Below are 24,038 nucleotides of genomic sequence, written 5' to 3'. Positions count from 1 at the left end.
AAGGCACAGGTCTAATTAATGGAATCAGTTACAGTGAAGACCACGGGATGTCGTCATTCAGACCTTCTTTATGGGTTTTCAATTTAAGTACCCATCTTTGTTCTTTTTTCATTAGGTAGCTGGCTACATCTGATGTGTGAGTAGGTATGAAAGGTTGTTCCAGAACCGTCCACTGAAATTCAGTGGCTAGATGTTTGGCTTCCAGAAAGTGGGCAGTGAGTTTGGTGGCTTGTCTTGTACACCGGATCGTGCTCTTGTGTTCAGATATCCGTATGCGGACCTTGCGTGCGGTCATGCCCACATACCTGTAACCACAAGGACAAGTGATAAGGTAGATCACATGGTCACTATTACAATTAGTGAACTTTACTTGCTTCCATGGTCTGGTGGTACCTATGTCTATCTCCACTGTCTTCTTTGTCTGTGCACAAACCTGGCAGTTGCCGCATGGATGATGTCCCTGGACAGGTGGAAGGTCCCAAAGGGTGCCTACAGCTCTGGGCATCTCGTCGCGTGGCCTGGTGTGCACAAGTCTGTCCCTCAGATTTGGGCCCCTCTTGAAGGAGACCATGGGGCGAGGAAGATAGAGGCGCCCGGAATTAAGAATCGGCCAGTGTTTTTTGACCGCACTCTGAATGCGGTTTGATAGGCTACCAAAGGTGTGGACGAAGGTGAGACGGTCTAGGTCCGGCTTTGGAGGTCTTGGTTCCAATAAGGCTTCCCGATTGTTGTTCATAGCCCTTTTCATGGACCTTTTCACAAGTTTAGGAGGATATTTGCGGGCCACAAGTTGTCTACTCAGATCATGTGAGTGTTTGTTGAAGGCTGATATCGTGGAGCAGTTCCTCTGTACCCTTAAAAACTCCCCATTAGGCCCATACCTTATTTTACCTTCTACGTCAGCATGCAATTGTAAAAAGAAGGTGTACAATTTTTGGGTTAGCACCCCTCTTTAGCAGCATAACACACAGCTTACCCCTCACAACATTGTTGAATGCTGCACTTAAATCCATGAATGCTAAGAAGAGACAACCCTCCTTGACAATCACATACTTATCAACCAACAAGTACAGATTCAAGCAATTGTCTGGCTTTCCTCCTCTCTGTATGAAGGCATACTGGGTAGCTGTTAGAATTCAATTATAGTTTGCCAAGCTTTCAAATTGGTCTAGCAGGACTCTGCTCAAAATCTTAGCTGTCGCATCGATCAACAATATAGGGCGATAAAAATGTGGGCCACTTCTGTCCCATTTCTTGTGTATCAGGACAATGGTAGCCCTAGATCAAGCGACAGGCAGAGTAAGACTAATTGCGTTCCTAAGCACGTCCACCAAAATAGGGGCGCATAAAGACATGTTGTCTTTAAAGAGATTAACTGGCACCCCATCTGCACCCAAAGCTTTATTCTATGGGCACCTGTTAATTTCTGAAGTTACCTCCCTCAGTGTAATGATTAAATCATCTGTATTTATCAAGCCACCTGCATTAGTGGGGAAGCTATGTTCATTAGGTAATAATTTTTTACACTCATATAGCTTAGTAAAATAGCCAAACAAGACTTGCTCAGGGATAAATACCTCTATTCCGAAATTAGGGTTAAATGCAAAAGAAAGTGACATTTACTACCTTCAAGAACTGTGTTGCATCCTTCTTCATTGAAGTACTGCCCAGCTATTCCCATGCCTCCCCTCAACTCTCCTCTTTCCTTTGCTTGATGGCTTCTTTGTAGAGCATCCTGCACTTTCTTACCTCCACTGGGACCCTTGGCGAGCATTTCAGAGTGTGAAAGAGGCTACAGTGAGCCTGTGCGCACGCTTTATCAAACCATGGATAATGACTCCTAGATGTTGCTAATTGTTCCTTAGCCAATCAACAGATCTCAGAGATGGCACCCAAAACTAGAACCCGGTCAGGATTATCACTGAGGCAGAGTTCAAACTGTGACCTGTGATTTCCCACAAAATGTATGAAAAAGCCCCCAGAGTCAATGTCCCTCCGTTTCCTCCGCACAGCCCAATTTCCAGTGTATTTGACCTGGCAATCCATCCTGTTCATGAGTGTCCTAGGAAAGCCTACACTAAGACTCAGCACCAGCGGGTTATGGTGACTTAAAACACTATCAAGGATCTTTAAATCAGAAACTTTGATGGGCCACGCCTTTGATACAGCGACAAATTTAATAATTGAACATTTACCCCTTCCTGTACATGTCACCTGATGTGGGGTAAGATTTGCTGTTTGATCAGTAGCCAAAATAAGGAAATGAGTTTTCAGCAGCCTCCTCAGCTTATCTCCACATGGGTTACTTATGTTCAAAATGCTAAAAATTGGAGAAATCACTATCGGCTAGCCCACACCCATGAGCGTTCACAATATGGCAGAGCCCGTGATTCAAGTCACCGCCCCCCCACAATATTATGTAGTCAATGTTATTTACATCGCATCTAAACTGCATGCAAGAGAATCCACAATTTGGACATTATTTCTAACAAATTTTGCTGTGATAGATATTAATAAGTATGATTGGGGCAGCCAATCATGCCAGAGCTATTATTTGGAAAAAGGGAGAGTCCACACAGGTCTTCACCATGTTAACCACTGGTTTTGTTAGGAGGTCACCACTGTAATGTCTAGCAGGAGTTGGCATTGCACACGAAGAGACGGAAAGGAAGCCATTTATATTCGCACACAACCTCAAACAGGTTTCTTGGAGACAGACGATCTACTGTGTAAATGTTAGTGGTACCCAATTACTATCTGTCAATTTACTATTGATGCTTTACCCAGGCTGGGTCGCCCCCACGCTCCTCCTGCTGCTCTACTGCCGCCTTCTTCCTTGTGGATTTCACCGCCGCTGCAGGCGTCCCAGCTGCCGCTGAGCCGCCCGCATTCCTCCTCCCGCTTTCCCGCCGCTGCCTCCCTGCGGCCCCGCCCCCCGCCAGCCGATTGGTCAGCCCGCTCCCGCCACCCAGCGGACCCTCCCTCCCCGCTCCCTTCTTAAGGGTACTCCTCTCCTCTGCTCTACTGCCGCCTTCTTCCTTGTGGATTTCGCCGCCGCTGCAGGCGACCCAGCCGCCGCTGTGCCGCCCACATTCCTCCTCCCACTTTCCCGCCGCTGCCTCCCTGCGGATCTGCCCCCCGCCAGCCGATTGATCAGCCCGCTCCCGTCACCCAGCGGACCCTCCTTCCCGGCTCCCTTCTTAAGGGCACTCCTCTCCTTACTCGGGAGCGACCACTGTGCCTTACCTAGGCCGGGTCGCCCCCACGCTCCTCCTGCTGCTCTACTGCCGCCTTCTTCCTTGTGGATTTTGCCACCGCTGCAGGCGACCCAGCCGCCGCTGAGCCGCCCGCATTCCTCCTCCCGCTTTCCCGCCGCTGCCTCCCTGCGGCCCTGCCCCCTGCCAGCCGATTGGTCAGCCCCCTCCGCCACCCAGCGGACCCTCCCTCCCGGCTCCATTCTTATGACGCCACCACGCACGTGCAGCGGTCACACGCACGGGCGCACCGATTGCCTGTCTGCGCCCGTCCGTGCCTGGACCGTGCCCAGCGCCAGGACCCCTGGCCCCCGAGGCTGCCAACCCATCCGCCGGTCCTACGACGCCGCTACACTCAACGCACTCAACCCCGGCCGAACCTCCGGATGCTACCGAGCCACCCCGAGACGCTCCCATGGACCCTTCTGCTGCCGAGCCTGCAACTTCTCCTGCATCCGGACCTGCACCGCACCCGCCAAGACGAGCACCAGCAGTAACCACCTGAAGTGCATCCTGCTCAACACCCGCTCCGTCCACAGACACGCCGTGGAACTCTGGAACCTCCTCGACACCACATCTCCAGACGTCGCCTTCCTGACAGAAACCTGGATGAACGCCTCCTCAGCGCCCAACATCGCCATCGCCATTCCGGACGGATACAAGATCACCCGGAAGGACCGCGTCAACCAGACTGGAGGAGGCATCGCCATCGTCCACAAGAACACCATCCGCATCACGACCAACTCCGACGACACCCTCTCGGCGGCCGAACACGTTCACTTCCAGATCCACACCGACCCCAAGACCCCCCTCAGAGGCACCCTCATCTACAGACCCCCAGGACCCCGCACACAATTCAGCGAAGACATCGCCGACTTCATCAGCCCACACGCCCTCCCCTCCGCCGACTACATCCTCCTCGGGGACCTCAACTTCCACCTGGAGAACCACAACGACCGCAACTAAGCATGGGTGGAAAATCCGTTTCGCTCGTGGATTTTGCGGATTTTCGGTAAATTCGCAATCCGCGAGATTTGCGAATCTCCCGCAAAATCCGCAAATCCGCGAGCAGCGGATTTCATGGCTTGCTCGCACTGTTCGCGTGAGTTCGCGGCTTCCCAGTACAACTTCGCGCCCCGCGAATAAGCGCAAAATTGTAGAAATACGATCTTAGCAAAACTGAAACTACTTACCAGGTTCAAAAGTTCAGGCTCATCATTAGTAGCCATTTCCTGTAGTGCTTCCTGAGGGGCCCCTCCAGAGTTCAGTTGCCAGTTGCAACTATTATGTGACCCTGCTCTGAACCTCAGAATAGTTACACATATGCCACAAAGGTCCTGAATTAGAGCTAAGGGAGACAAGCAGGAGCCAGGCTGGAGGTTCAAATCCATTAATCAGCCCCTAATTCATTATTGTCAGTTGGGGCAGGGCAGGTGTTGTAACTAATTTTGCAACAATGAAAGCACTTAGCAAGTGCAAAAGATCACTAATCAGGAAGCACTAAGGAAGCAGGTGCCAGCTAAAAAAATATTCTGTGACACATTAATCAGCCCCAAATTAATTCAGGTCACTTGAGGCAGGGAAGGTGTGCTTGCGTTGCCACAATAATGTACACTGACTGGACAACCAGAGGGTGCTGTGATGAAACAGAGGGTGGCATGGGTGGGCCAGAGGGTGGCATGAGTAGTCAGAGAGTGGCAGTGGTGACAGAGAGTGGCAGTGATGAAGAAGAGTGTCCCAAACAGGCTGGACACGTAGAAACAACAAGTTCGCGAAACTTGCGACCCGACAGGTAAACTCGCGTTTTGCGAAAATGTAGAAAACCCTCGCGAACTGGCAGAAACCCGCGCGAACACACAAAAAAAAAATCCGCAAATTCGCGAGAATTCGCGGATTTTGCGGATTGCGAGTTCGCAAATCCGCAAAATTCGCGAACGCGAGATTCACAAAATTCGCCCATGCTTAACCGCAACACCACCACCCTGCTGGACAACCTCGGACTCAAGCAACTGGTCAATACTCCCACCCACTACGCCGGCCACACGCTTGATCCAGTCTTCTCATCCAGCAAGCACATCACCTTCAGCCACTCCACAGGACTTCACTGGACCGACCACAGCTGCGTCCACTTCAGCTTCAGAAGAACCACGACCCACCACCACCCGCAACAGGTTCCCCACAGGAGCTGGAGCAAGATCACCGCCGAACAGCTCACCACCTCCCTCAGTCAGAACCCACCCGCCAGCACAACGGACCCCACCGAAGCAGCACGCAACCTCACGAAGTGGCTGTCCGACTGCGCTGACGAACTCGCGCCACTTAAGAACCCTACAAGCAGACCCAGAAGCAAGAAAGCCTCCTGGTTCACCGACGAACTCAAGGACTCCAAGAAGAACTGCCGCACCCTCGAGAAAGCCTGGTTCCTAGACCAGACCACAGACAACATGACCGCCCTCAAACACACCACCCGCAAGCACCACTAGCTTATCCGCACTACCAAGAAGAAATTACTGAAGGAACGACTGAACAACAACACCCACGACAGCAAGGAACTCTTCAACATCGTCAAGGAGTTCTCCAACCCCAGCACCGGCAACAACGACATCACTCCTTCACAAGACCTCTGCGACTCTCTCGCCTCGTTCTTCCACCGCAAGATCGCCGACATCCACAACAGCTTCGGCGTACCATCAACGCACCCAACCATCGAACCAATGCCCTCCACCACCACCCTCCGCACCTGGACCACGGTGACCACCGAAGACACAGCCCGCACGATGAACACCATCCACTCATGATCTCCGACCGAACCCTGCCCTCACCACGTCTTCAACAAGGCAGACTCCATCATTGCACCCCAACTGCGGGACATCATCAACGCCTCCTTCAACACCGCCACCTTCCCGGAGAGCTGGAAGCACGCCGAGCTCAGCGCCCTACTGAAGAAACCATAAGCGGACCCCACCGATCTCAAGAACTTTCGCCCCATCTCGCTCCTCCCTTTCCCTGCCAAAGTCATCGAGTAGAACATCAACAGACAGCTTGCAGCCTTCCTCGAGACGAACGGATCCCTCGACCCCTCGGAGTCTGGCTTTCGAGCCAACCACAGCACCGAGACCGCCCTCATCGCAGCCACCGACGACATCAGAACCCTGCTCGACAACGGGGAAACAGCGGCCCTCATCCTCCTGGACCTCTCTGCAGCGTTTGACACCGTCTGCCACCCCACCCTAGTTCAACGCCTCAGCAACATCGGTATCCAAGAGAAGGCACTGGAGTGGATCATCTCATTCCTCACCGGCAGAACTCAGAGAGTGCGCCTCCCCCCGTTCCGATCCGAGGCCACCGAAGTCATCTGCGGCATACCGCAAGGATCATCACTCAGCCCCACCCTCTTCAACATCTACATGAGACCTCTCGCAGCCATCGCACGCCAGCACAACCTCAACATCATCTCCTACGCCGACGACACCCAGCTGATCCTCTCCCTCACCAACGACCCTGCCACCGCCAGAACCAACCTAAACGAAGGTATGAAAGAAGTAGCCGAGTGGATGAAGAACAGCCGCCTGAAACTGAACTCACTATTCAGAAAAGGGGGTGGTGATGAACAGAGTGTCTGAATTGAGCAGACCACTCTTACCCAGTCCAAAGATCAGGGCTTGATCCATCACCGTTATTTAGCTCACTGCACCATCCCAGCTCAGAACCTGGCTATATGCAAATCAGTCTGTCCCTGGCCCAGTGCATCATGGGAACAGGGCAGACTAAACTACCAAGCCAATTCTTCACCAGAAAGGAGACAAGCTTCCGGGGACCGGTTTCTGGCATTTCAGCCGTCGTCGGCCCGGCTTGCTTGAATCCTGATGGTGCAGTGAGCAAGGGACTCATGTCTGAGTATACCCTGCCACACCTATAGTGGCCAAAAACGATTCAGAAAAGGGGGTGGTGATCAACAGAGTGTCTGAATTGAGCAGACCACTCTTACCCAGTCCAAAGATCAGGGCTTGATCCATCACCGTTATTTAGCTCACTGCACCATCCCAGCTCAGAACCTGGCTATATGCAAATCAGTCTGTCCCTGGCCCAGTGCATCATGGGAACAGGGCAGACTAAACTACCAAGCCAATTCTTCACCAGAAAGGAGACAAGCTTCCGGGGACCGGTTTCTGGCATTTCAGCCGTCGTCGGCCCGGCTTGCTTGAATCCTGATGGTGCACTGAGCAAGGGACTCATGTCTGAGTATACCCTGCCACACCTATAGTGGCCAAAAACGATTCAGAAAAGGGGGTGGTGATGAACAGAGTGTCTGAATTGAGCAGACCACTCTTACCCAGTCCAAAGATCAGGGCTTGATCCATCACCGTTATTTAGCTCACTGCACCATCCCAGCTCAGAACCTGGTTATATGCAAATCAGTCTGTCCCTGGCCCAGTGCATCATGGGAACAGGGCAGACTAAACTACCAAGCCAATTCTTCACCAGAAAGGAGACAAGCTTCCGGGGACCGGTTTCTGGCATTTCAGCCGTCGTCGGCCCGGCTTGCTTGAATCCTGATGGTGCAGTGAGCAAGGGACTCATGTCTGAGTATACCCTGCCACACCTATAGTGGCCAAAAACGATTCAGAAAAGGGGGTGGTGATGAACAGAGTGTCTGAATTGAGCAGACTACTCTTACCCAGTCCAAAGATCAGGGCTTGATCCATCACCGTTATTTATCTCACTGCACCATTCCAGCTCAGAACCTGGCTATATGCAAATCAGTCTGTCCCTGGCCCAGTGCATCATGGGAACAGGGCAGACTAAACTACCAAGCCAATTCTTCACTAGAAAGGAGACAAGCTTCCGGGGACCGGTTTCTGGCATTTCAGCCGTCGTCGGCCCGGCTTGCTTGAATCCTGATGGTGCAGTGAGCAAGGGACTCATGTCTGAGTATACCCTGCCACCATAAGCGTGGAAGGGTATACTCAGATGTGAGTCCCTTGCTCATTGCACCATCAGAATTCAAGCAAGCCGGGCCGAAGATGGCTGAAATGCTAGAAACCGGTCCCCGGAAGCTTGTTTCCTTCCCAGTATAAGAATTGGCTTGGTAGTTTGGTCTGCCCTGTTCCCATGATGCACTGGGCCAGGGTCAGACTAATTTGCATATAGCCAAGTTCTGAGCTGGGATGGTGCAGTGAGCTGAAAAACGGTGATGGATCAAGCCCTGATCTTTGGACTGGGTAAGAGTGGTCTGCTTAATTCAGACACTCTGTTCATCACCACCCCCTTTTCTGAATCGTTTTTGTCCACAATAAGCGTGGAAGGGTATACTCAGATGTGAGTCCCTTGCTCATTGCACCATCAGGATTCAAGCAAGCCGGGCCGAAGACGGCTGAAATGCCAGAAACCGGTCCACGGAAGCTTGTTTCCTTCCCAGTATAAGAATTGGCTTGGTAGTTTGGTCTGCCCTGTTCCCATGATGCACTGGGCCAGGGTCAGACTAATTTGCATATAGCCAAGTTCTGAGCTGGGATGGTGCAGTGAGCTAAAAAACGGTGATGGATCAAGCCTGATCTTTGGACTGGGTAAGAGTGGTCTGCTTAATTCAGACACTCTGGTTATCACCATCCCCTTTTCTGAATCGTTTTTGTCCACCATAAGCGTGGAAGGGTATACTCAGATGTGAGTCCCTTGCTCATTACACCATCAGGATTCAAGCAAGCCGGGCCGAAGACGGCTGAAATGCCAGAAACTGGTCCCCGGAAGCTTGTTTCCTTCCCAGTATAAGAATTGGCTTGGTAGTTTGGTCTGCCCTGTTCCCATGATGCACTGGGCCAGGGTCAGACTAATTTGCATATAGCCAAGTTCTGAGCTGGGATGGTGCAGTGAGCTAAAAAACGGTGATGGATCAAGCCCTGATCTTTGGACTGGGTAAGAGTGGTCTGCTTAATTCAGACACTCTGTTCATCACCACCCCCTTTTCTGAATCGTTTTTGTCCACCATAAGCGTGGAAGGGTATACTCAGATGTGAGTCCCTTGCTCATTGCACCATCAGGATTCAAGCAAGCCGGGCCGAAGACGGCTGAAATGCCAGAAACCGGTCCCCGGAAGCTTGTTTCCTTCCCAGTATAAGAATTGGCTTGGTAGTTTGGTCTGCCCTGTTCCCATGATGCACTGGGCCAGGGTCAGACTAATTTGCATATAGCCAAGTTCTGAGCTGGGATGGTGCAGTGAGCTAAAAAACGGTGATGGATCAAGCCCTGATCTTTGGACTGGGTAAGAGTGGTCTGCTTAATTCAGACACTCTGTTCATCGCCACCCCCTTTTCTGAATCGTGAAACTGAACTCAGACAAGACGGAAGTCCTCATCCTTGGATCATCACCCTCTGCCTGGGACGACTCCTGGTGGCCCCCGGCCCTGGGCAGCGCACCCAAACCAACAGACCACGCACGCAACCTGGGCTTCATCCTGGACTCCTCCCTTTTGATGACCAGACAAGTCAACGCCGTCTCCTCATCGTGCTTCAACACCCTACGCATGCTCCGCAAGATCTTCTGATGGATCCCGACCGAGACCAGGAGGACGGTCACCCAGGCACTCGTCACCAGCCGACTGGAGTACGGAAACGCCCTCTATGCCGGAACCACAGCCAAGATACAGAAAAGACTCCAACGCATCCAGAACGCCTCCGCCCATCTCATCCTCAACATCCCCCGACGCAGCCACATCTCCGGCCACCTGAAGGACCTGCACTGGCTTCCCGTCAGCAAGAGGATCACATTCAGGCTCCTCACCCACGCACACAAATCTCTCCACAACCTGGGACCCAAGTACCTCTACGACCGCCTGACCTTCTACACGCCAACCCGCCAGCTACGTTCGACAAGCCTTGCCTTCGCCGCCATACCACGCATCCGAAGAGCCACCGCTGGTGGCAGATCCTTCTCCTACCTGGCGGCCAAGACATGGAACTCCCTCCCCATCCATCTTCGGCTGACCCAGGACCATCTCGCCTTCAGGAGACAACTCAAGACCTGGCTGTTCGAGCAATAGCAGACCCCTTCCCCCAAGCGCCTTGAGACCCTGCCGGGTGAGTAGCGCGCTATACAAGTGTTATGATTGATTGATTGATTGAATGTTCCCAAAAAGTAAGTTTATGTCAGTAGGAATTGCCTCATTGCCAACTAATTCCACTGGTTTGACTGCTTGCTTCCAAGATCGACCAAGGACAGCTTGTCCTTTTGGCAATGGATTAGGCGGATGGTCCAGATGAACGGGCAGCAAGCTAGGGAAGTGACTTGTCTTAGCCACATCAAGACAGCAACTAAACAATTCAGTGGAGCCCATACTTCCCCTAGATAAATCATCTCTGGACACATTTACAACCCCCTTGGCAATCAATCAACCTCTTTCAAGGCAGCAAATTGGTTGTGTGTGGGGATAATACAGTTATTGCTGCCTTGTACGTGGTTCCTGAGACTTGTTCTGGGCTGGTAAAAAAAAACAGTGGGACGGTATGTATTTATGTATGTATAAAATTTATAAAGCGCAGGAATGACCCCCGAAGGGGTATCTCCACGCTATCATTGCGGGAAAGTCAGATGACTATGTGCAGATGAAAGTTACACCCTGAATAGTGCCATCTTCAGAAGTTTCCTAAAGCGTACAAGATTAGAACATTTACGCAAGTTCACAGGTAGAGTGTTCCAAAATTTCGAGGCCAGATGGACCACAGTTTTGCCGCCAGTCCTAAGCTTCTTGAATTGGGGAACCACTAACAAACTTTTCCCTTCTGATCTAAGATGACGATTGGGGCAATAGACTTTGAATTTATCCGCCAAATAGCTGGGGCTGGTGCCATACACAGCTTTGTGGGTGAAGCATCCAAGCTTAAAATGAATTCTTTGGCGGATATGGAGCCAGTGAAGCTGTTTTAATAAGGGGCCTGCCGAGGTCCTAGGAGTTTTTTTTAGAGCCAGGCGCACAGCCACATTTTGGACAATTTGAAGTCCGCTGAGAAAAGACTAATTAGCAGATGCCAGCAGAGCATTACAGTAGTCCAGGCGGCGAATAATCATTGCCTGAATCAAGGTTCTTTGCACCTCGAGTGGAAGCCAGCAAGCGGTCATGACTTGGTCCCTCATAGATAACAGAATATCTATGCGAACACCAAGATTTTTTGCCACTAGGGTTGGAGCAGGGGCTGCACCTAATGAAGCAGGCCACCCCCTGGGGGACCAAACAGCCTGAGCTGTGCCAAACAGCAGGATTTCCGTCTTAGACGCATTTAGCAGCAGACAATGGTCCCTCATCCATTCTGATATCGCTAACATACCTTTAACAAAACGCTGCTCAATATACTCAGAATCTTTATCAAAGGTCAAGAGCAGCTGGGTGTCGTCAGCATGGGAGAAAGGGGTGAAACCCAGCTTCCTGATAACTTTGGCCAGGGGGGCCACGTAGTCATTAAATAAAGTCGGGCTAAGACAAGAGCCCTGGGGCACCCCCTTTGTAAGTTTTAGGGTTTGGGGCCGGAAAGGTCCCAAGTTGATGGTCTGAGTGCGCTGGTTGAGGAAACTGATGAGCCAGTTTATTGCCTGTCCCTGCAGCCCGGCCTCTCTCAGTTGAAATATCAACTTCTTATGAGAGACCATGTCAAAAGCTGCTGTCAAATCCAATAAGACCAGTATCACTGCTTTGTTACCATCCAACGCCACTTTAATGTGATCCGTCACCCCAATAAGGGTTGTCTCTGTAGAATGGTTTGGTCGAAACCCAGATTGTGAGGGTTTGGTTTAAACCCAGATTTCGAGGGATCCAAGATGGTATGGTTATCAAGATAGTCCATAAGCTGGGTATTAAAAAAGCTCTCCACCATTTTACTCATCAAGGGGAGGAGCGAGATGGGACGATAATTTGAGAGTGTGTCATCAGATAGCTGATCTTTTTTTTAATGGGGATCACTTGAGCGGATTTCCAGTCCAAAGGTAAAATACCTTCTTGTAGGGAGGTATTCAAAATCTCTGTAATTGGGGCGGCTAAAAGAGGGGCAAGCAGAGCATATTTGGGTGCTGGTATTATATATAGTGGGGAGCCTGATTTCGTAGTGCTAAGCATGGCTTCCACCTGAGAGATCTGGATAGCCTTGAAGCAATCCAGGCCCACTTTTAGATCCTCAGCTACATTAGAGCCCAGGTCAGTGGACACAACATGGGTAAGAAAAAGGTTAGTGGCATCGCTTGAATTATTTGAAAGAGTTCTTGCTAATTGCCGAGCCTATCCAAGGTAAACTCCACAAAGTGTGGGTCCTGAAATGTAACTACAATGCAATCACTGGATTTCGCCTTCCATGAGTGGCCCAGCCAGTGAACCCTGCGTACAGCAATTATGCCATTTGAAAACACATCACCACTAATGCATCTGATGGTTTTGCGAAACCAGCGGATCACCTTCTTTTTTAATTGATAGTCCGATTCCTTTACGGATGGATCCAGAGGCGGAACATTTTTGAGAACAACCTCATATGGGGTCCACTCTGCGAAAAGATGTAGAGCCTGAAAGTTACTGCTTTCGGAACTATTTAGCAGACTAGGTTTAGAGGCTGTTGAGGGAATGGGTCTTCTGCCAGATCGCCGTGAAAGGCTCATTGTAGAGGAATGGAGGGCTGGAGCTTGAGAAGACACATTTTTCTCTTGGTCTTCTCCTGGCTTTATTATAATTGGTGGCTCAGTTCCTACAGGGCAAGAAATATACCTCTTTCCGTCCCGTTACTTTGGGTGACTTGGATTTAGCATGGCGAAGGAGCTCTTTAGGATTTTGTCAATAGTCTTTAATGCCGTGGCCAGGGGGGGCAATAATCTCTCAAGGGCACTGTTGGAACTGGGGTCACCAGTCCCCTAGGGTAGCATGGCACGAGTGTGTAGGCACCCGAAAGCACATGTTTAAAGCGAACATGCAGCACACACTCACACTGAGACAGAAACCTGGGCACGCAATAAATGACTCCACTCCAGAGCTTGTATAAAAACAAGTGATTTGTATTAAGATAAATATTCAGATAGATAGATAGAGCAGGATCAGGGAAATCACAAGTTCATTTAAAATACATATGTCTCAAAACTTGCAATCAATAATGGATGAATAGATATTAAATAATCAATAAATATTAAATATTGGATCAATAAATATTAGTTAGATAAATAGTAAATATTCAATAAATATCAGATATTAGATAAATACATTTCCAGAAAACCACAGGCCTGTCCTTCGCCTTGCTCTGAGTCAGCACCTGTAAAAATGCATTAAGGAGACAACCAAATAACATGGCATTTGTTCCTGCAGGTATTTCACCCATGTTTCACCAACCATAAATAGGTGAATAAATAACTATAGGTTTCAGTAAATATAGCACTGTATAGGAGTAAACATGTCATTAGAATAAACATCCCCTAGTGTAAGTATATCCATCTCCTTAATCAGGAATGGCCAATTTATGCATCTCTCCCAGTAGTAGTAGACATTCCCTAGATCAGAGCTACACAGTTCCAAAACAGTAACATCTCCTTGTGCAGGAATAAACAGGGCATTAAGTGTAGAGCAAACATTTCCTAAGTATAAACATCCCTTGTGCAGGTTTAACTAGTTCCTTAATTAGGAACAACCATTTTAGGAATTACCCCTAGTAGGAGTAGGTATTACGCAGTTCAACAATAGACGTAACCTTTTCATTGTAAATATGCCCATTTCAGAAACCCTGGATAGGCATTGCGTTAGCCATTCCCTCAGCCGGATTAACATCTTTAGTGAAGTAGGGGTAAACATTTCAACATGAATACCTATCTCCTTAAAAGCTTCCAATCAGTACATTTCAGTAATCCTGACTGGAAAGAGATAGCGTTTCTTTACACAGCAACAACCTTTCCTAGCTGGAAGGAATAAATAGTGCCTTATATAAGAGTAAAATATTTCTTCAGTGTTAAACCTTTCCTTTCTCAGGAATAAACATTTCAGCTACATTTCATTACCTAGAGCATTACTCAAAGCATCTTTAAATGAACCTTTCATTAGGCATTCAATACAGCATTTTAAAATGAGCTTTTCAATAGACGTTCACTAAAGCATCTTTAAATGAACCTTTCATTAGGCATTCAATACAGCATTTCATTAAGTCAGGGTCATCCACCCTCAAACTAAGTTGAGGATCTCTTTACTCTGGAATAACCCATGCCTAAGAGGATAAGGAGCATTTCCTTAAGGCCTTCAACAGAACATTTCACTAAAGCAGGTAACCAACATATCCCTTATGCCAGGATCAACATTACATTCCAACTGGTTACTTTAATAATTCCCCTTCCCCTAGTCAGGGGTTAACTTTCTGTCATTGGAGATCCCAAGGTGTCTTTTGGGGCTCTGTCTAGTTCTAGGCCTTATATGGGGCCAATGGGGACCAGTCACCAGTTTCCAGCAATTAATGAGGGCCAACGGGGCCCAGTGACATCTTCCCCCGGGGAGGGGCGAACACGGGGCCTTACCCGGCTTCCGCCCTCCTCCCCTGGGGGATTACCTTTTATCTTCGGCCCATTCAAGGCCCTTGCGGAGATTTCTCGTGCTTCGGGGACGAGTAGGCCCTCTGGCAGGCCTCTCGTCCGATTACCGGCCTTCCAGGGGCCGGTGCTGGCAGGTGGGGGCACACAGGCTCCTTCTGAGCCGGCGCCGGCAGGTGGGACAAATCGGAGGGGGCTCTTGGGCTCCACAGCCCCCCTCCGCGATGAGTGCTGGGCCCGGCCGGGCTTTCAGACTCCTCCAGGATGCCCGCTCCGGCTCTTCTCCTGGTCCCGGGCCTCCCAAGGCTTCCCCGGGCCCAGGACCAATCAGACGGCAGAATAGAGGAGGTGCGCCCGTAGCCGCCCGTAGCAGCGCGGCTTACGGTGCTCGCCTCCCACGGGCCAATGAGTGTGCGGCGGGGGCTGCAACCAAAGCAAGCCCCCGTCACGTGATAGGGGATGCAGGCTTCAAGACCTGACAGGCCCAGCACGGCCTGACGTGAACTCCGGCGGCCCTCTCCTCACACCGGGGGCCGCCGCAACAGATTTCCAAACGGGCAGGAGGCTCCCCAGTCAATCGTGGCGGCCTCCCCAAGGCTCCGGGGGCCGCTACAGCCACTGCATGCGTTCGGGCCCGTTCCGTCCCACAGCTCTACGATAGCAGTGGGGTATTCGGTTAACACTCCTCCCCCTCACAGCAATCCAAATAGATGAAGCGCCCGTAAGCTTTGCGGCGCTTCTTAGATCACAGCGCTCATTAGAGCTATCGCCTAGAGCACTTTCACAGCGCTTGGGACAGAATTCCAGCGCTAAGCAGGTGGCACCCCAAGAAGGACTCTAGGGTAATGAAGCAAGTCTGGAGGCTAGCGCTGCACAGTGGTAGCGCTTAGCAGTACATGAAGTGCCAGAACAGATAAAGCAGGACAACAGCTCAGGAAGATATAGCGCTTCAGAAATCCTACAACTTCAAGGATCACAGCGCACTCTGGCAGCATCAGCAGGCTCAGTGCTTCTCACAGGGACACAGTAGATAAGCGCTTGAGGGGCAATATGACGCTTAGCCAGCGGACAGTTTATTTAAGTTGGCAGCAGGTCAGCAGGACCAACAGGACAGGACACACATCCGTGTCAAACCAACTAAAGGGATCCCAGGTGGCATCAGGGAGCGCGGGGAGTGACACAGCGCCAATACCTGGTTGATTTCTTAATAGTTCTGTGGTGATTTTGTTTCTTCTTGGCGTGATGTTTCTTGCTCCCTTAGTTTAGTTGCTTGGTTTCTTGTTCCTTGAAGGGGGGATAAATTGGTGGCTGCTGTTCCAAGTTCTTCTCAGCCAATCCCTTCAAGTGGTCCCTGGGGGTTCCCTTCCGCTGGGCTAGGTCAGGGGGGATTTACAGGAGTCCTCAATACTTGTAAGGCAGCACTCTAAGCCCTGTCACTTCCAGTATCATAGTCCCTGACTAGGCCCCTCTGCCTAAACTCCTGCGTAGGTTCCTCCCCCAGGTCTCCCCTCAGTCACTCTGACAGGAAAGTTTCCCTCCCTTTCCTTTTATACTGCCAGTTGACAGTTGGTGGTGGCAGTTGGTGTCACCTCACCTCTTCCAGAAGGTTCCAGAGGCTTCCAGGAGGTTCCACCATTCTGCCTGTGGGCAGGCTGGCAGGCTAAGTTGATACATTGTTTGGAGGGTTCCAGCCAGGCCCTAGCCACTAGAATGCGCCCACTAAACCCCGCTGCAGCAGCAGTGGTCAGTGGCAGCCATGTTAGGGGTATAAGACACCTGCATTTTAACACTAGTTTTACAGTACACAGGGCTTTCCTCACTACACAAGGCCTATACATTGTTGTTACCATGAGGGCATTCTGATTTAAAAGGGAAATAAAAGGCGAAAATTTTTGGGGAAAGGGCCAAGTCTCACAGGCACCCTCCACAGACGTCCCCCTGGTCCTTTCCTGCACTTGTGTTTCCCGTTAGCCCAACCAGGTTTGTCCCTTATTTACAAAGACCCCCACAATATTAGCAGGCCTAGCAAGCTAAATGTGCTTCTTCCCAGTAGTATTTGAAGCATACACCAGGCACGGGCCAACTTTCTTTCTTTGGTTTGGGCTTTCAACGTCACCCATATGTGAATTTATCCTGGCATGAGGTGGGGGTTGATATTCCAGGGGTGTTGTAGTTATATCCAAATCACCTTTGATTACACAGCAATTCGTCAAGTTAGCATTACATTTGTTCATTCAACCCCCTGTTCCCACTGAAGAGCTGCCCACTGGTTCATTAGCTGACAATTTTGGAGTCCGCTCCTTAGGGGTAAAAGGAGACACAGGTTCTATCTCCTTATTAATCACAGTCATAGAAGCAAGCAAGTAATTAGCTATAGAGGTCGACCCTGCTTCTCCTTGATTGTTTACGGCGATGCCACTAACCTTTTTCTTACCCGTAGTCCTTGATGACTGGTGCTCTTCCTTCCAACACCGGTGCCTCAGGCAAAGAGGGTGGCCCAGTCTCTTACAGGCTCTGACGCTCACACACGGGCATCACGCGGCTCGTGCTGCCAGGACAAGGAGGGTGCTTTCTGCACCTCCTGTTGCGGAAAAGTGTTGGCGCCCCTTGATGCTTTAGGTAAGGCTGGAGCTTGTAGTCAGGAGCCACTGGTGAAAGTCTCCCACGCTGTGGGGTAAAGGACCCTGCTTTACATGCCTCCTGGTGAGGAAAGAGCATTGACGGCCCCTCAATGCTGCAGGTGAGGCTGGGGCTTGTACTTAGGTGCTGCAGGTGAAAGTATATCTATACCACTATAATAAAGGAAGAACTTTCAGCCTTTGAGGCGGGTGAACTTGGGAACCACAGCACCAAACCACACACCCGATACACCGTTGGAATCGTCAGGGTGTGTAGATGGTTATAGGCTATATACATTTTTTAAAAAACGTTATTTAACCGCATCGCTGCTGCGGCGATTTTTGCGCTGTGCGGCTTTTTTTAAAAAGCCGCGTTACATGACGAGCTCAGCTCGTCATCAGCACACGCTACCCGTGGCTGATGACGAGCTGAGCTCGTCATCAGCAGCGAAGGGGTTAAAAAATTTACAGTAAAAAAAAGTAGTCCCTCCGAAGTAGCGCCGGCTGTGACGTGCGAGCTCACATCAGGAGCGCGGGGAGGAGCGGCGTCCAGGAGCACGACGAGGAGCGGCGGACATGGCGCAGGGAAGGAGTGGTGACATGAGGAGCAGCGGACAGGCCAGCGGCGGTGCGAGCAGCGGACAGGCTGGAGGAGCGGCGGCTGAGGTAAGGGAGCGGCGGACATGGCGCGGGTGAGGAGCAGTGACGTGAGGAGCAGCGGACAGGCCAGCGGCGGTGCGAGCAGCGGACAGGCGGGAGGAGCGGCGGCTGAGGTAAGGGAACCCATGTCGGGGCAGGCGGGGGACGGGCTGGGCGGGGCCCTCGGCTGCAGGAAAAAAGAGAATGCAGGTGGGGGTCGGGGTAGCCGGGGGTCGGGGCAGGCGGGGATGGGCCAGGCAGGGGCCCGGGCTGCTGGACAATGTCGGGGCGGGTGGGGGTCGGGGAAGCCTGTTGCTCCCGAACAAGGTTGGGACGGGCTGCTAGTTTCTAATAATATGCACATGTGTACCCAAAGTTTTAGCTCTAAATCAACAACTAGATTATGTTTTACCAATTACTTGCTCCTAAACATGTACCTTCAAAGTAATGTTTAACTAAATGTTTTACTTAGTCTTTGGTTTAGCAAGGACATAATAACCACTAATACACACTTAACTTGTCTCTAGTTATTATTGAAATATGCTCTGTAAGCAATACCCATATTATCTTTATGCAGTATATTCTGTTGACCCTAATTTTAATTATTTCACTTGCCCTTCACAATCTACACAACCTTTTTCTCTACTTAACCTTACTTCTAAGCGTAGACCTGCAGTTCAAGATCCTTAGCAATGCTACTCTAAAAAGGCTGATGAACAGGCAAACTTCTTTCCCAAAAGTATTTAAGGTGCCATTTCCGCTAACGCAACTATTCCAGACTACAATATCATTAAAACTGACTCTAAAGCAGATTTGAACAGCTAGACGTCCTGTAGACATATCACATTTGAAAAGCTGGAGGAAATAATCTGCTCCACAAAACCTTCCACCTATGTACTTGTCTGCCTAATACACTCAAACAGATCAGCCCCTCTTTCATCCATTTCTGCAAAGATGTCATCAATGCTTCCTTCGAACAAGATACCCTGCATACTTCCCAGAAGAAGGACATTATAAAACCTATACAAAAAAAAACTAGTGGATGTTGGGTGGGTTCAGAGGTTGAGTAAAACGCACTCCATGTTCATGCTGTTCAGCCAGGCCTGGACATAGTTTTGTATAGTCTGTCATCATTAATGAGGATGAATTCCGTTTTAGTTTGTTTCAAATGAGTTTAATGTAAATGGGAAGCATTCATGTTTGGCAGTATCCTAGCATGAAATGAGCTTAGGAGTGTCACTCTCCAACAATATTTGATGCTGAGGTTGAATGTCCTGCTAGCTAAGTAGTGCCCCTAGAGATTGTATGTATTGTATGTAGAGAACAACTAGTGGAGCAGCAAGTTTGGATCCTTGTGAGATGCCACTTTTTACAGCAACTCGTGGGGAGCAGGGTAAGTCTACTTGAACAAATTGCTTAATGTCAGAGGGAAAATATGTTCACTGTTTCAGAACGGTGTCTGCAATGCCCATACATAAGGAAATGGTATCTGATAGTGTTGTAAGTTAAGTGATTACAAATTAAATGCCCTCCATACCTTTCTGTTCAAATAATTTCTACCTCACTATTGTCTGAAAAAGAAATGGCAAGATTTAAAGGGACATGGTGATTCTTAGTAGCTGTTCCTCACCTGTAGAACAACCTTTGAAAGCAAACCTACAACTCAAACAACCTTGTTGCCTTCAGAAAAGACTAAAAACATACCTAGTCCAAATGTCAGCTGTTATACCACCCTCAACACCTCATTTGGTTCTTGCCAGTACCTAGATGCAATTTAATTATGCAGTGGGCACCATTCAATATGAAAATACATAGGGAATGATGGTTGCTGGTGGCACATGTCTGCTGGTGCTTAAATAAAAGACATATTTACTGAGAACATATAAACGCAATCAACCTCTGCATCTGAATTTATGCACAGTCTACAAAAGATTCTATCGAGTGACGTACAGTTCAAATGTTGCTCACATTTGAGTAATTTGGTATTTTTTAATTTCTTTTTAGCCACAGCATACCAATGTCTGCTTCTGGTACGTACCTCCAAGTTTACGCAGCATGGAACACAATGAAGAAAGAATGCAGCACCTTGTAAAGGTAAGCGTAGCTTTCCAGAGTTATTTTTACAGACACTATTGTGATTACTAATGAATATCCCAACTTTATTTTAACTATATTGTAGACCAGATCATTTGTACTTCAAGTGTTTAGAGTTTTCAGTCACAAAAAGAGGTCCACAACATGGTGTAAAATATAATAGTGCATCTGCATTAGAACAGAGAAAGTCAAAACTGCATCAAAAAGAAAGGAAAGTAAATATGATGTAGAAGAGACTCTGCGAATGGGCTGTTGTGCCTCATTCCACAAATAAATGTAGCTTAAGAAAATGTACCCGAAGAAAACCGCATTGAAGTTACAGGATAACAGAATGAAAACTAGAGACAGGGGTATAAAAGGGGTATAAATGGGTCAGAGACTCAAAGAGCTAGAATACTGGAGAGGAATGTTCATATAATGTCTTTAGTTAGTTGTTTTGTCCCAAGAAGGCTGGCATGGCAAATCTCTCTTTTTACATGTTTGTAGGGGAAATTTGTAAACTACCTATTTAAATTTCAGAATACTGTTCTCTCATGAGAATCTCAATAATTCCTGTATAGTCTCTTATACTCCAGGATCAGGTGCTCCTCTCTGTATTTCCTCTCTAGTACTTGAAGTAGCAGGGATAAACCCAGGAAGCTATAGATATCTTCTTTCTATTTGTTGTCAAATGGGAATGTTACATATGATGGCCATTTTCCATTTTTTCTTTTATTTTAGTATGTCCAGTATGTTAAATCACACCAGTGTGAAGAGTTTTTTTTGTGGGTTTTTAAATTCTCACAAACACCCACACACTTAAATTTGTTTGGATCACTCGGTAAAATTTGAAAATACAATACAAACTCACAATTCATTATGACGATCTTAAAACATTTAAAATTCAATAATGCGTCACCTTTTTAAAAAAATGCATTGAATTAACTTGTTAGACCCAACTGTATTGGCAGTCGCTTCCAAACAATCTATAAATAATTATGAAGCCAGAGCTGTGCTTCCTGATTTATGGAATCCTTGCACAAATATAGACCTTTCTAACAAGATCTCCCCCGTATAAATCCCAAACTTGGTTTCCGGTACCTACAGTGCAGATCTAAAGATAATCAATTATAAAATAAACAGAAATGCTACTGCTTAAAACGCCTAAAGTCATTCCTGATAACATTTTTCTGCAGGGCCTGACCATAACACGATTCAAAAACAATATTGATTTTCATGCAGCCATATCCACAATATTCCTCACCTCTAGTTTTTTTTTTTTAAAACAAGTGTATTGACTTTAGGAAACCAGTGATAAAATAATATTGCAGGATTGTTCACTGTACATTTCTGTGGTGTGATCTTCATAAGCAAACACCTGCTGTCCGATTCCATAAGAGGTTGAGTAATCACATGGGAACCTGCAACACACACAGAATTTCCTCTGTGCTGCTTTAGTAAATTTTGGATTTATTTTGAATGATAATATTGTAGAACAATAGGTAATATGGTTGTTCTTAATCATCAAATACTTTTATTCAGCAAATTGCATTAAAGAGGTTATCTCATAAAAACAACAATATACAATAAAACAGATAGTAAAGACAAGTGAGGGTAAAATAAGTTACAGTATAAAAACGATCTGAATTCCTATTTAAATACATCCAAGAATATTCTTGCAAATAGCAGATAGACTACACAACAAGAAGTAGGCCTAAACAGATATCACAGTACAGACTGGGCTTAAATATCTAGGGCCTGATTACGACCCGACCTCATCATTATCAGCCTGTCAGAGTCCTTTCCGACTGACCCATTATGATGTAGTCAGTCGGAAAGGAATGCAACCAGTTATTCTGATTGTCTTCCGACGGGATTGGAGAGCCCGTCCGCCAGTCAGAAGGCTTTCAGTAATCCCATGGGCGGTTCCTTCCACCCGAGGGATTACGACCTTGGGTGGAGACAGCATTTCTGTGCCGGCCTTTCTGACAGGGCGGTTTCTAGGTGTTTTGCCACCCTAGGCAAGAATTGAAAAATGCTGCCCCCTCCCTTTACTACCATCACTCTCTCCCCCTGTCATCCCGGCTAATTAATTTCATTTAGGTTAATTTATTCTTCAGCCCACATCTCTTTGTTACCAAGTACTAGGGAGTGAATGCAACAAGTTAAGATGTTCTAACTAGCAGCCTAGTCTGCAAAAAAATCTAACACTTGGACATGATTCAATAATAATTCATCACCAAATACCCTCGCAAAACTGACTGGTGAAGACTGAAGGACGAACCTAAAGCACACCCCAAAAATAAAATAGAAATAAAAGTGTCCAGTTAGGAGAAAGCAACTGTACTAGAAAGTTGTGGCAGTCCCGAAGAAGGATCGCTTTTTACGAGGCTACCAGGAGCCTAACGCCCCCGCCCTGTAGGAGCGCTATGACTTTTATGGTGGCCGTGCTGGACATCGCTGCTTTAAGGCTCTCTTTCAGAGTTCTTTACAGCCATTCCCATTTGTCATTACAAATGGTCACCTGCAGCTAGTTGGCGGAGGCGGCCTACACAGACTCTCTCCCAGCTACATTTATAGGAGCCAAGCGTGTGGAGACAGGGGAATTGTGGACATTTTAAAACTGAATGCAGTAGCTTTGTTATGAAAAGAAATGAAATTATTTATAGAAATGTCTTCTGCTATTGGCTAGGCTGTGTTTGCTAATGTGAATAATAGAGGTGGAGGCAAGGGGGGAAATAAAGCATGACACTTCCCCATCTCTCCTAGAGCTCACTTGCCACCTACCCTGCCCCCTAGCCCACAGCCACTTACCGACGCCAGCAATTGTGCACGAACTTGCAGAATCTTAGAATCTCTGTCACAGAGAATTATAGAGAACACAAGTGAGGTGCCAGTTCTCCTCACCACTGAAATGTAAATCAGTCGAAAATTCAGAAAAAGTAAGGATCTACTATAGTGTGGTGGCAGAGAAAGTACAGAGTGCCAAGTAGTCAAACAAGCACCAAGGCGCCTGGATACATGTGTGATCTGCTGCAAACCTCCCATATTTTCCATTTTAAGTGGGAGAGTGCCTAATTAGAGTCAGTGGTCTCCTGTCCTCGGCACGGGCACTTAAATGTCAAAATACATAAAAAAAGAGCATTGAAAATGCAATAGGTCTCGCCTTTGATTAAGTTAAAGCCATTTGCTTTGCTAATGGTATTGTATAGCAAAGCAAATGGCTTTAACTTAATGAAAGGCGCGATCTATTGCATTTTTAATGCTTGTTTATTTTAAGAGGAAGAGTAGCGGCACTTCTCAAGAGTGAGGTACAGGTACTCTGGTACAGAGTACCTGCCCTTCTATTTTCTCATTTCAAGCACTGCTCACAAGTCAAAGAGATTGCAACCTCAATTCCATACCTTGAATGGAAATGGTATTCAGGCCTAACACGGACCAAGCATTTACAAAACCAATGCTCAAGCTGCTCATCCGCCATGCAACACAACTTGGTGTTACTCTGCATCACCTTAGCTGCTATGATTCCAGGTACAGGCCAATACTGTAATTGTTCTCAAAATGTACTTCCAGTGAAGCCAGCCACCATGGCGAGTTGGCGTTCTAGCCTCTTGTGGTGCCCCTTATCTTTTAGGAACATCGTATTTTCGTCGGCGATGTTACAATTACATAAAATCGATCAATTTTGAGAGAACAGGTACCCTAAGATAGTCCTACCAGTTCTTAAACACACATCACTGTGTAAGCATAAATAGTTTGTCCCGAGACATTAAAGAAGGAAAGGGATGAAAGACGGATTGCGCCGTGTCCAACATGCTTTAAAAACACATGCACCAAATAAGTTAAGATGCTTTTAAGTAAGAACCTCCCTCAATTCCTTCAGCCCTTTTAAAGGTGTATTTATATCACAGTCTCGTTCTGTCCATT

The 24,038-nt window shown here is 48.1% G+C and overlaps 1 protein-coding gene across 1 annotated transcript in view; it reads left to right on the top strand.

The window, feature by feature from the left end:
- The window catches only part of GAD2 (glutamate decarboxylase 2), a 583,816-nt gene that overhangs the window by 539,944 nt on the left and 19,834 nt on the right, over nucleotides 1-24,038 (top strand). Inside the window, exon 15 of the mRNA XM_086941658.1 lies at nucleotides 20,043-20,132. Coding sequence (XP_086797784.1) covers nucleotides 20,043-20,132 — 90 coding nt within the window. The remainder of the gene's footprint in view (nucleotides 1-20,042; nucleotides 20,133-24,038) is intronic.

The sequence above is a fragment of the Lissotriton vulgaris genome, chromosome 10, assembly GCF_964263255.1.
Source record: "Lissotriton vulgaris chromosome 10, aLisVul1.2, whole genome shotgun sequence".
Classification (NCBI taxonomy): Eukaryota; Metazoa; Chordata; class Amphibia; order Caudata; family Salamandridae; genus Lissotriton; species Lissotriton vulgaris.
This window is presented reverse-complemented; position numbering and strand designations above follow the sequence as displayed.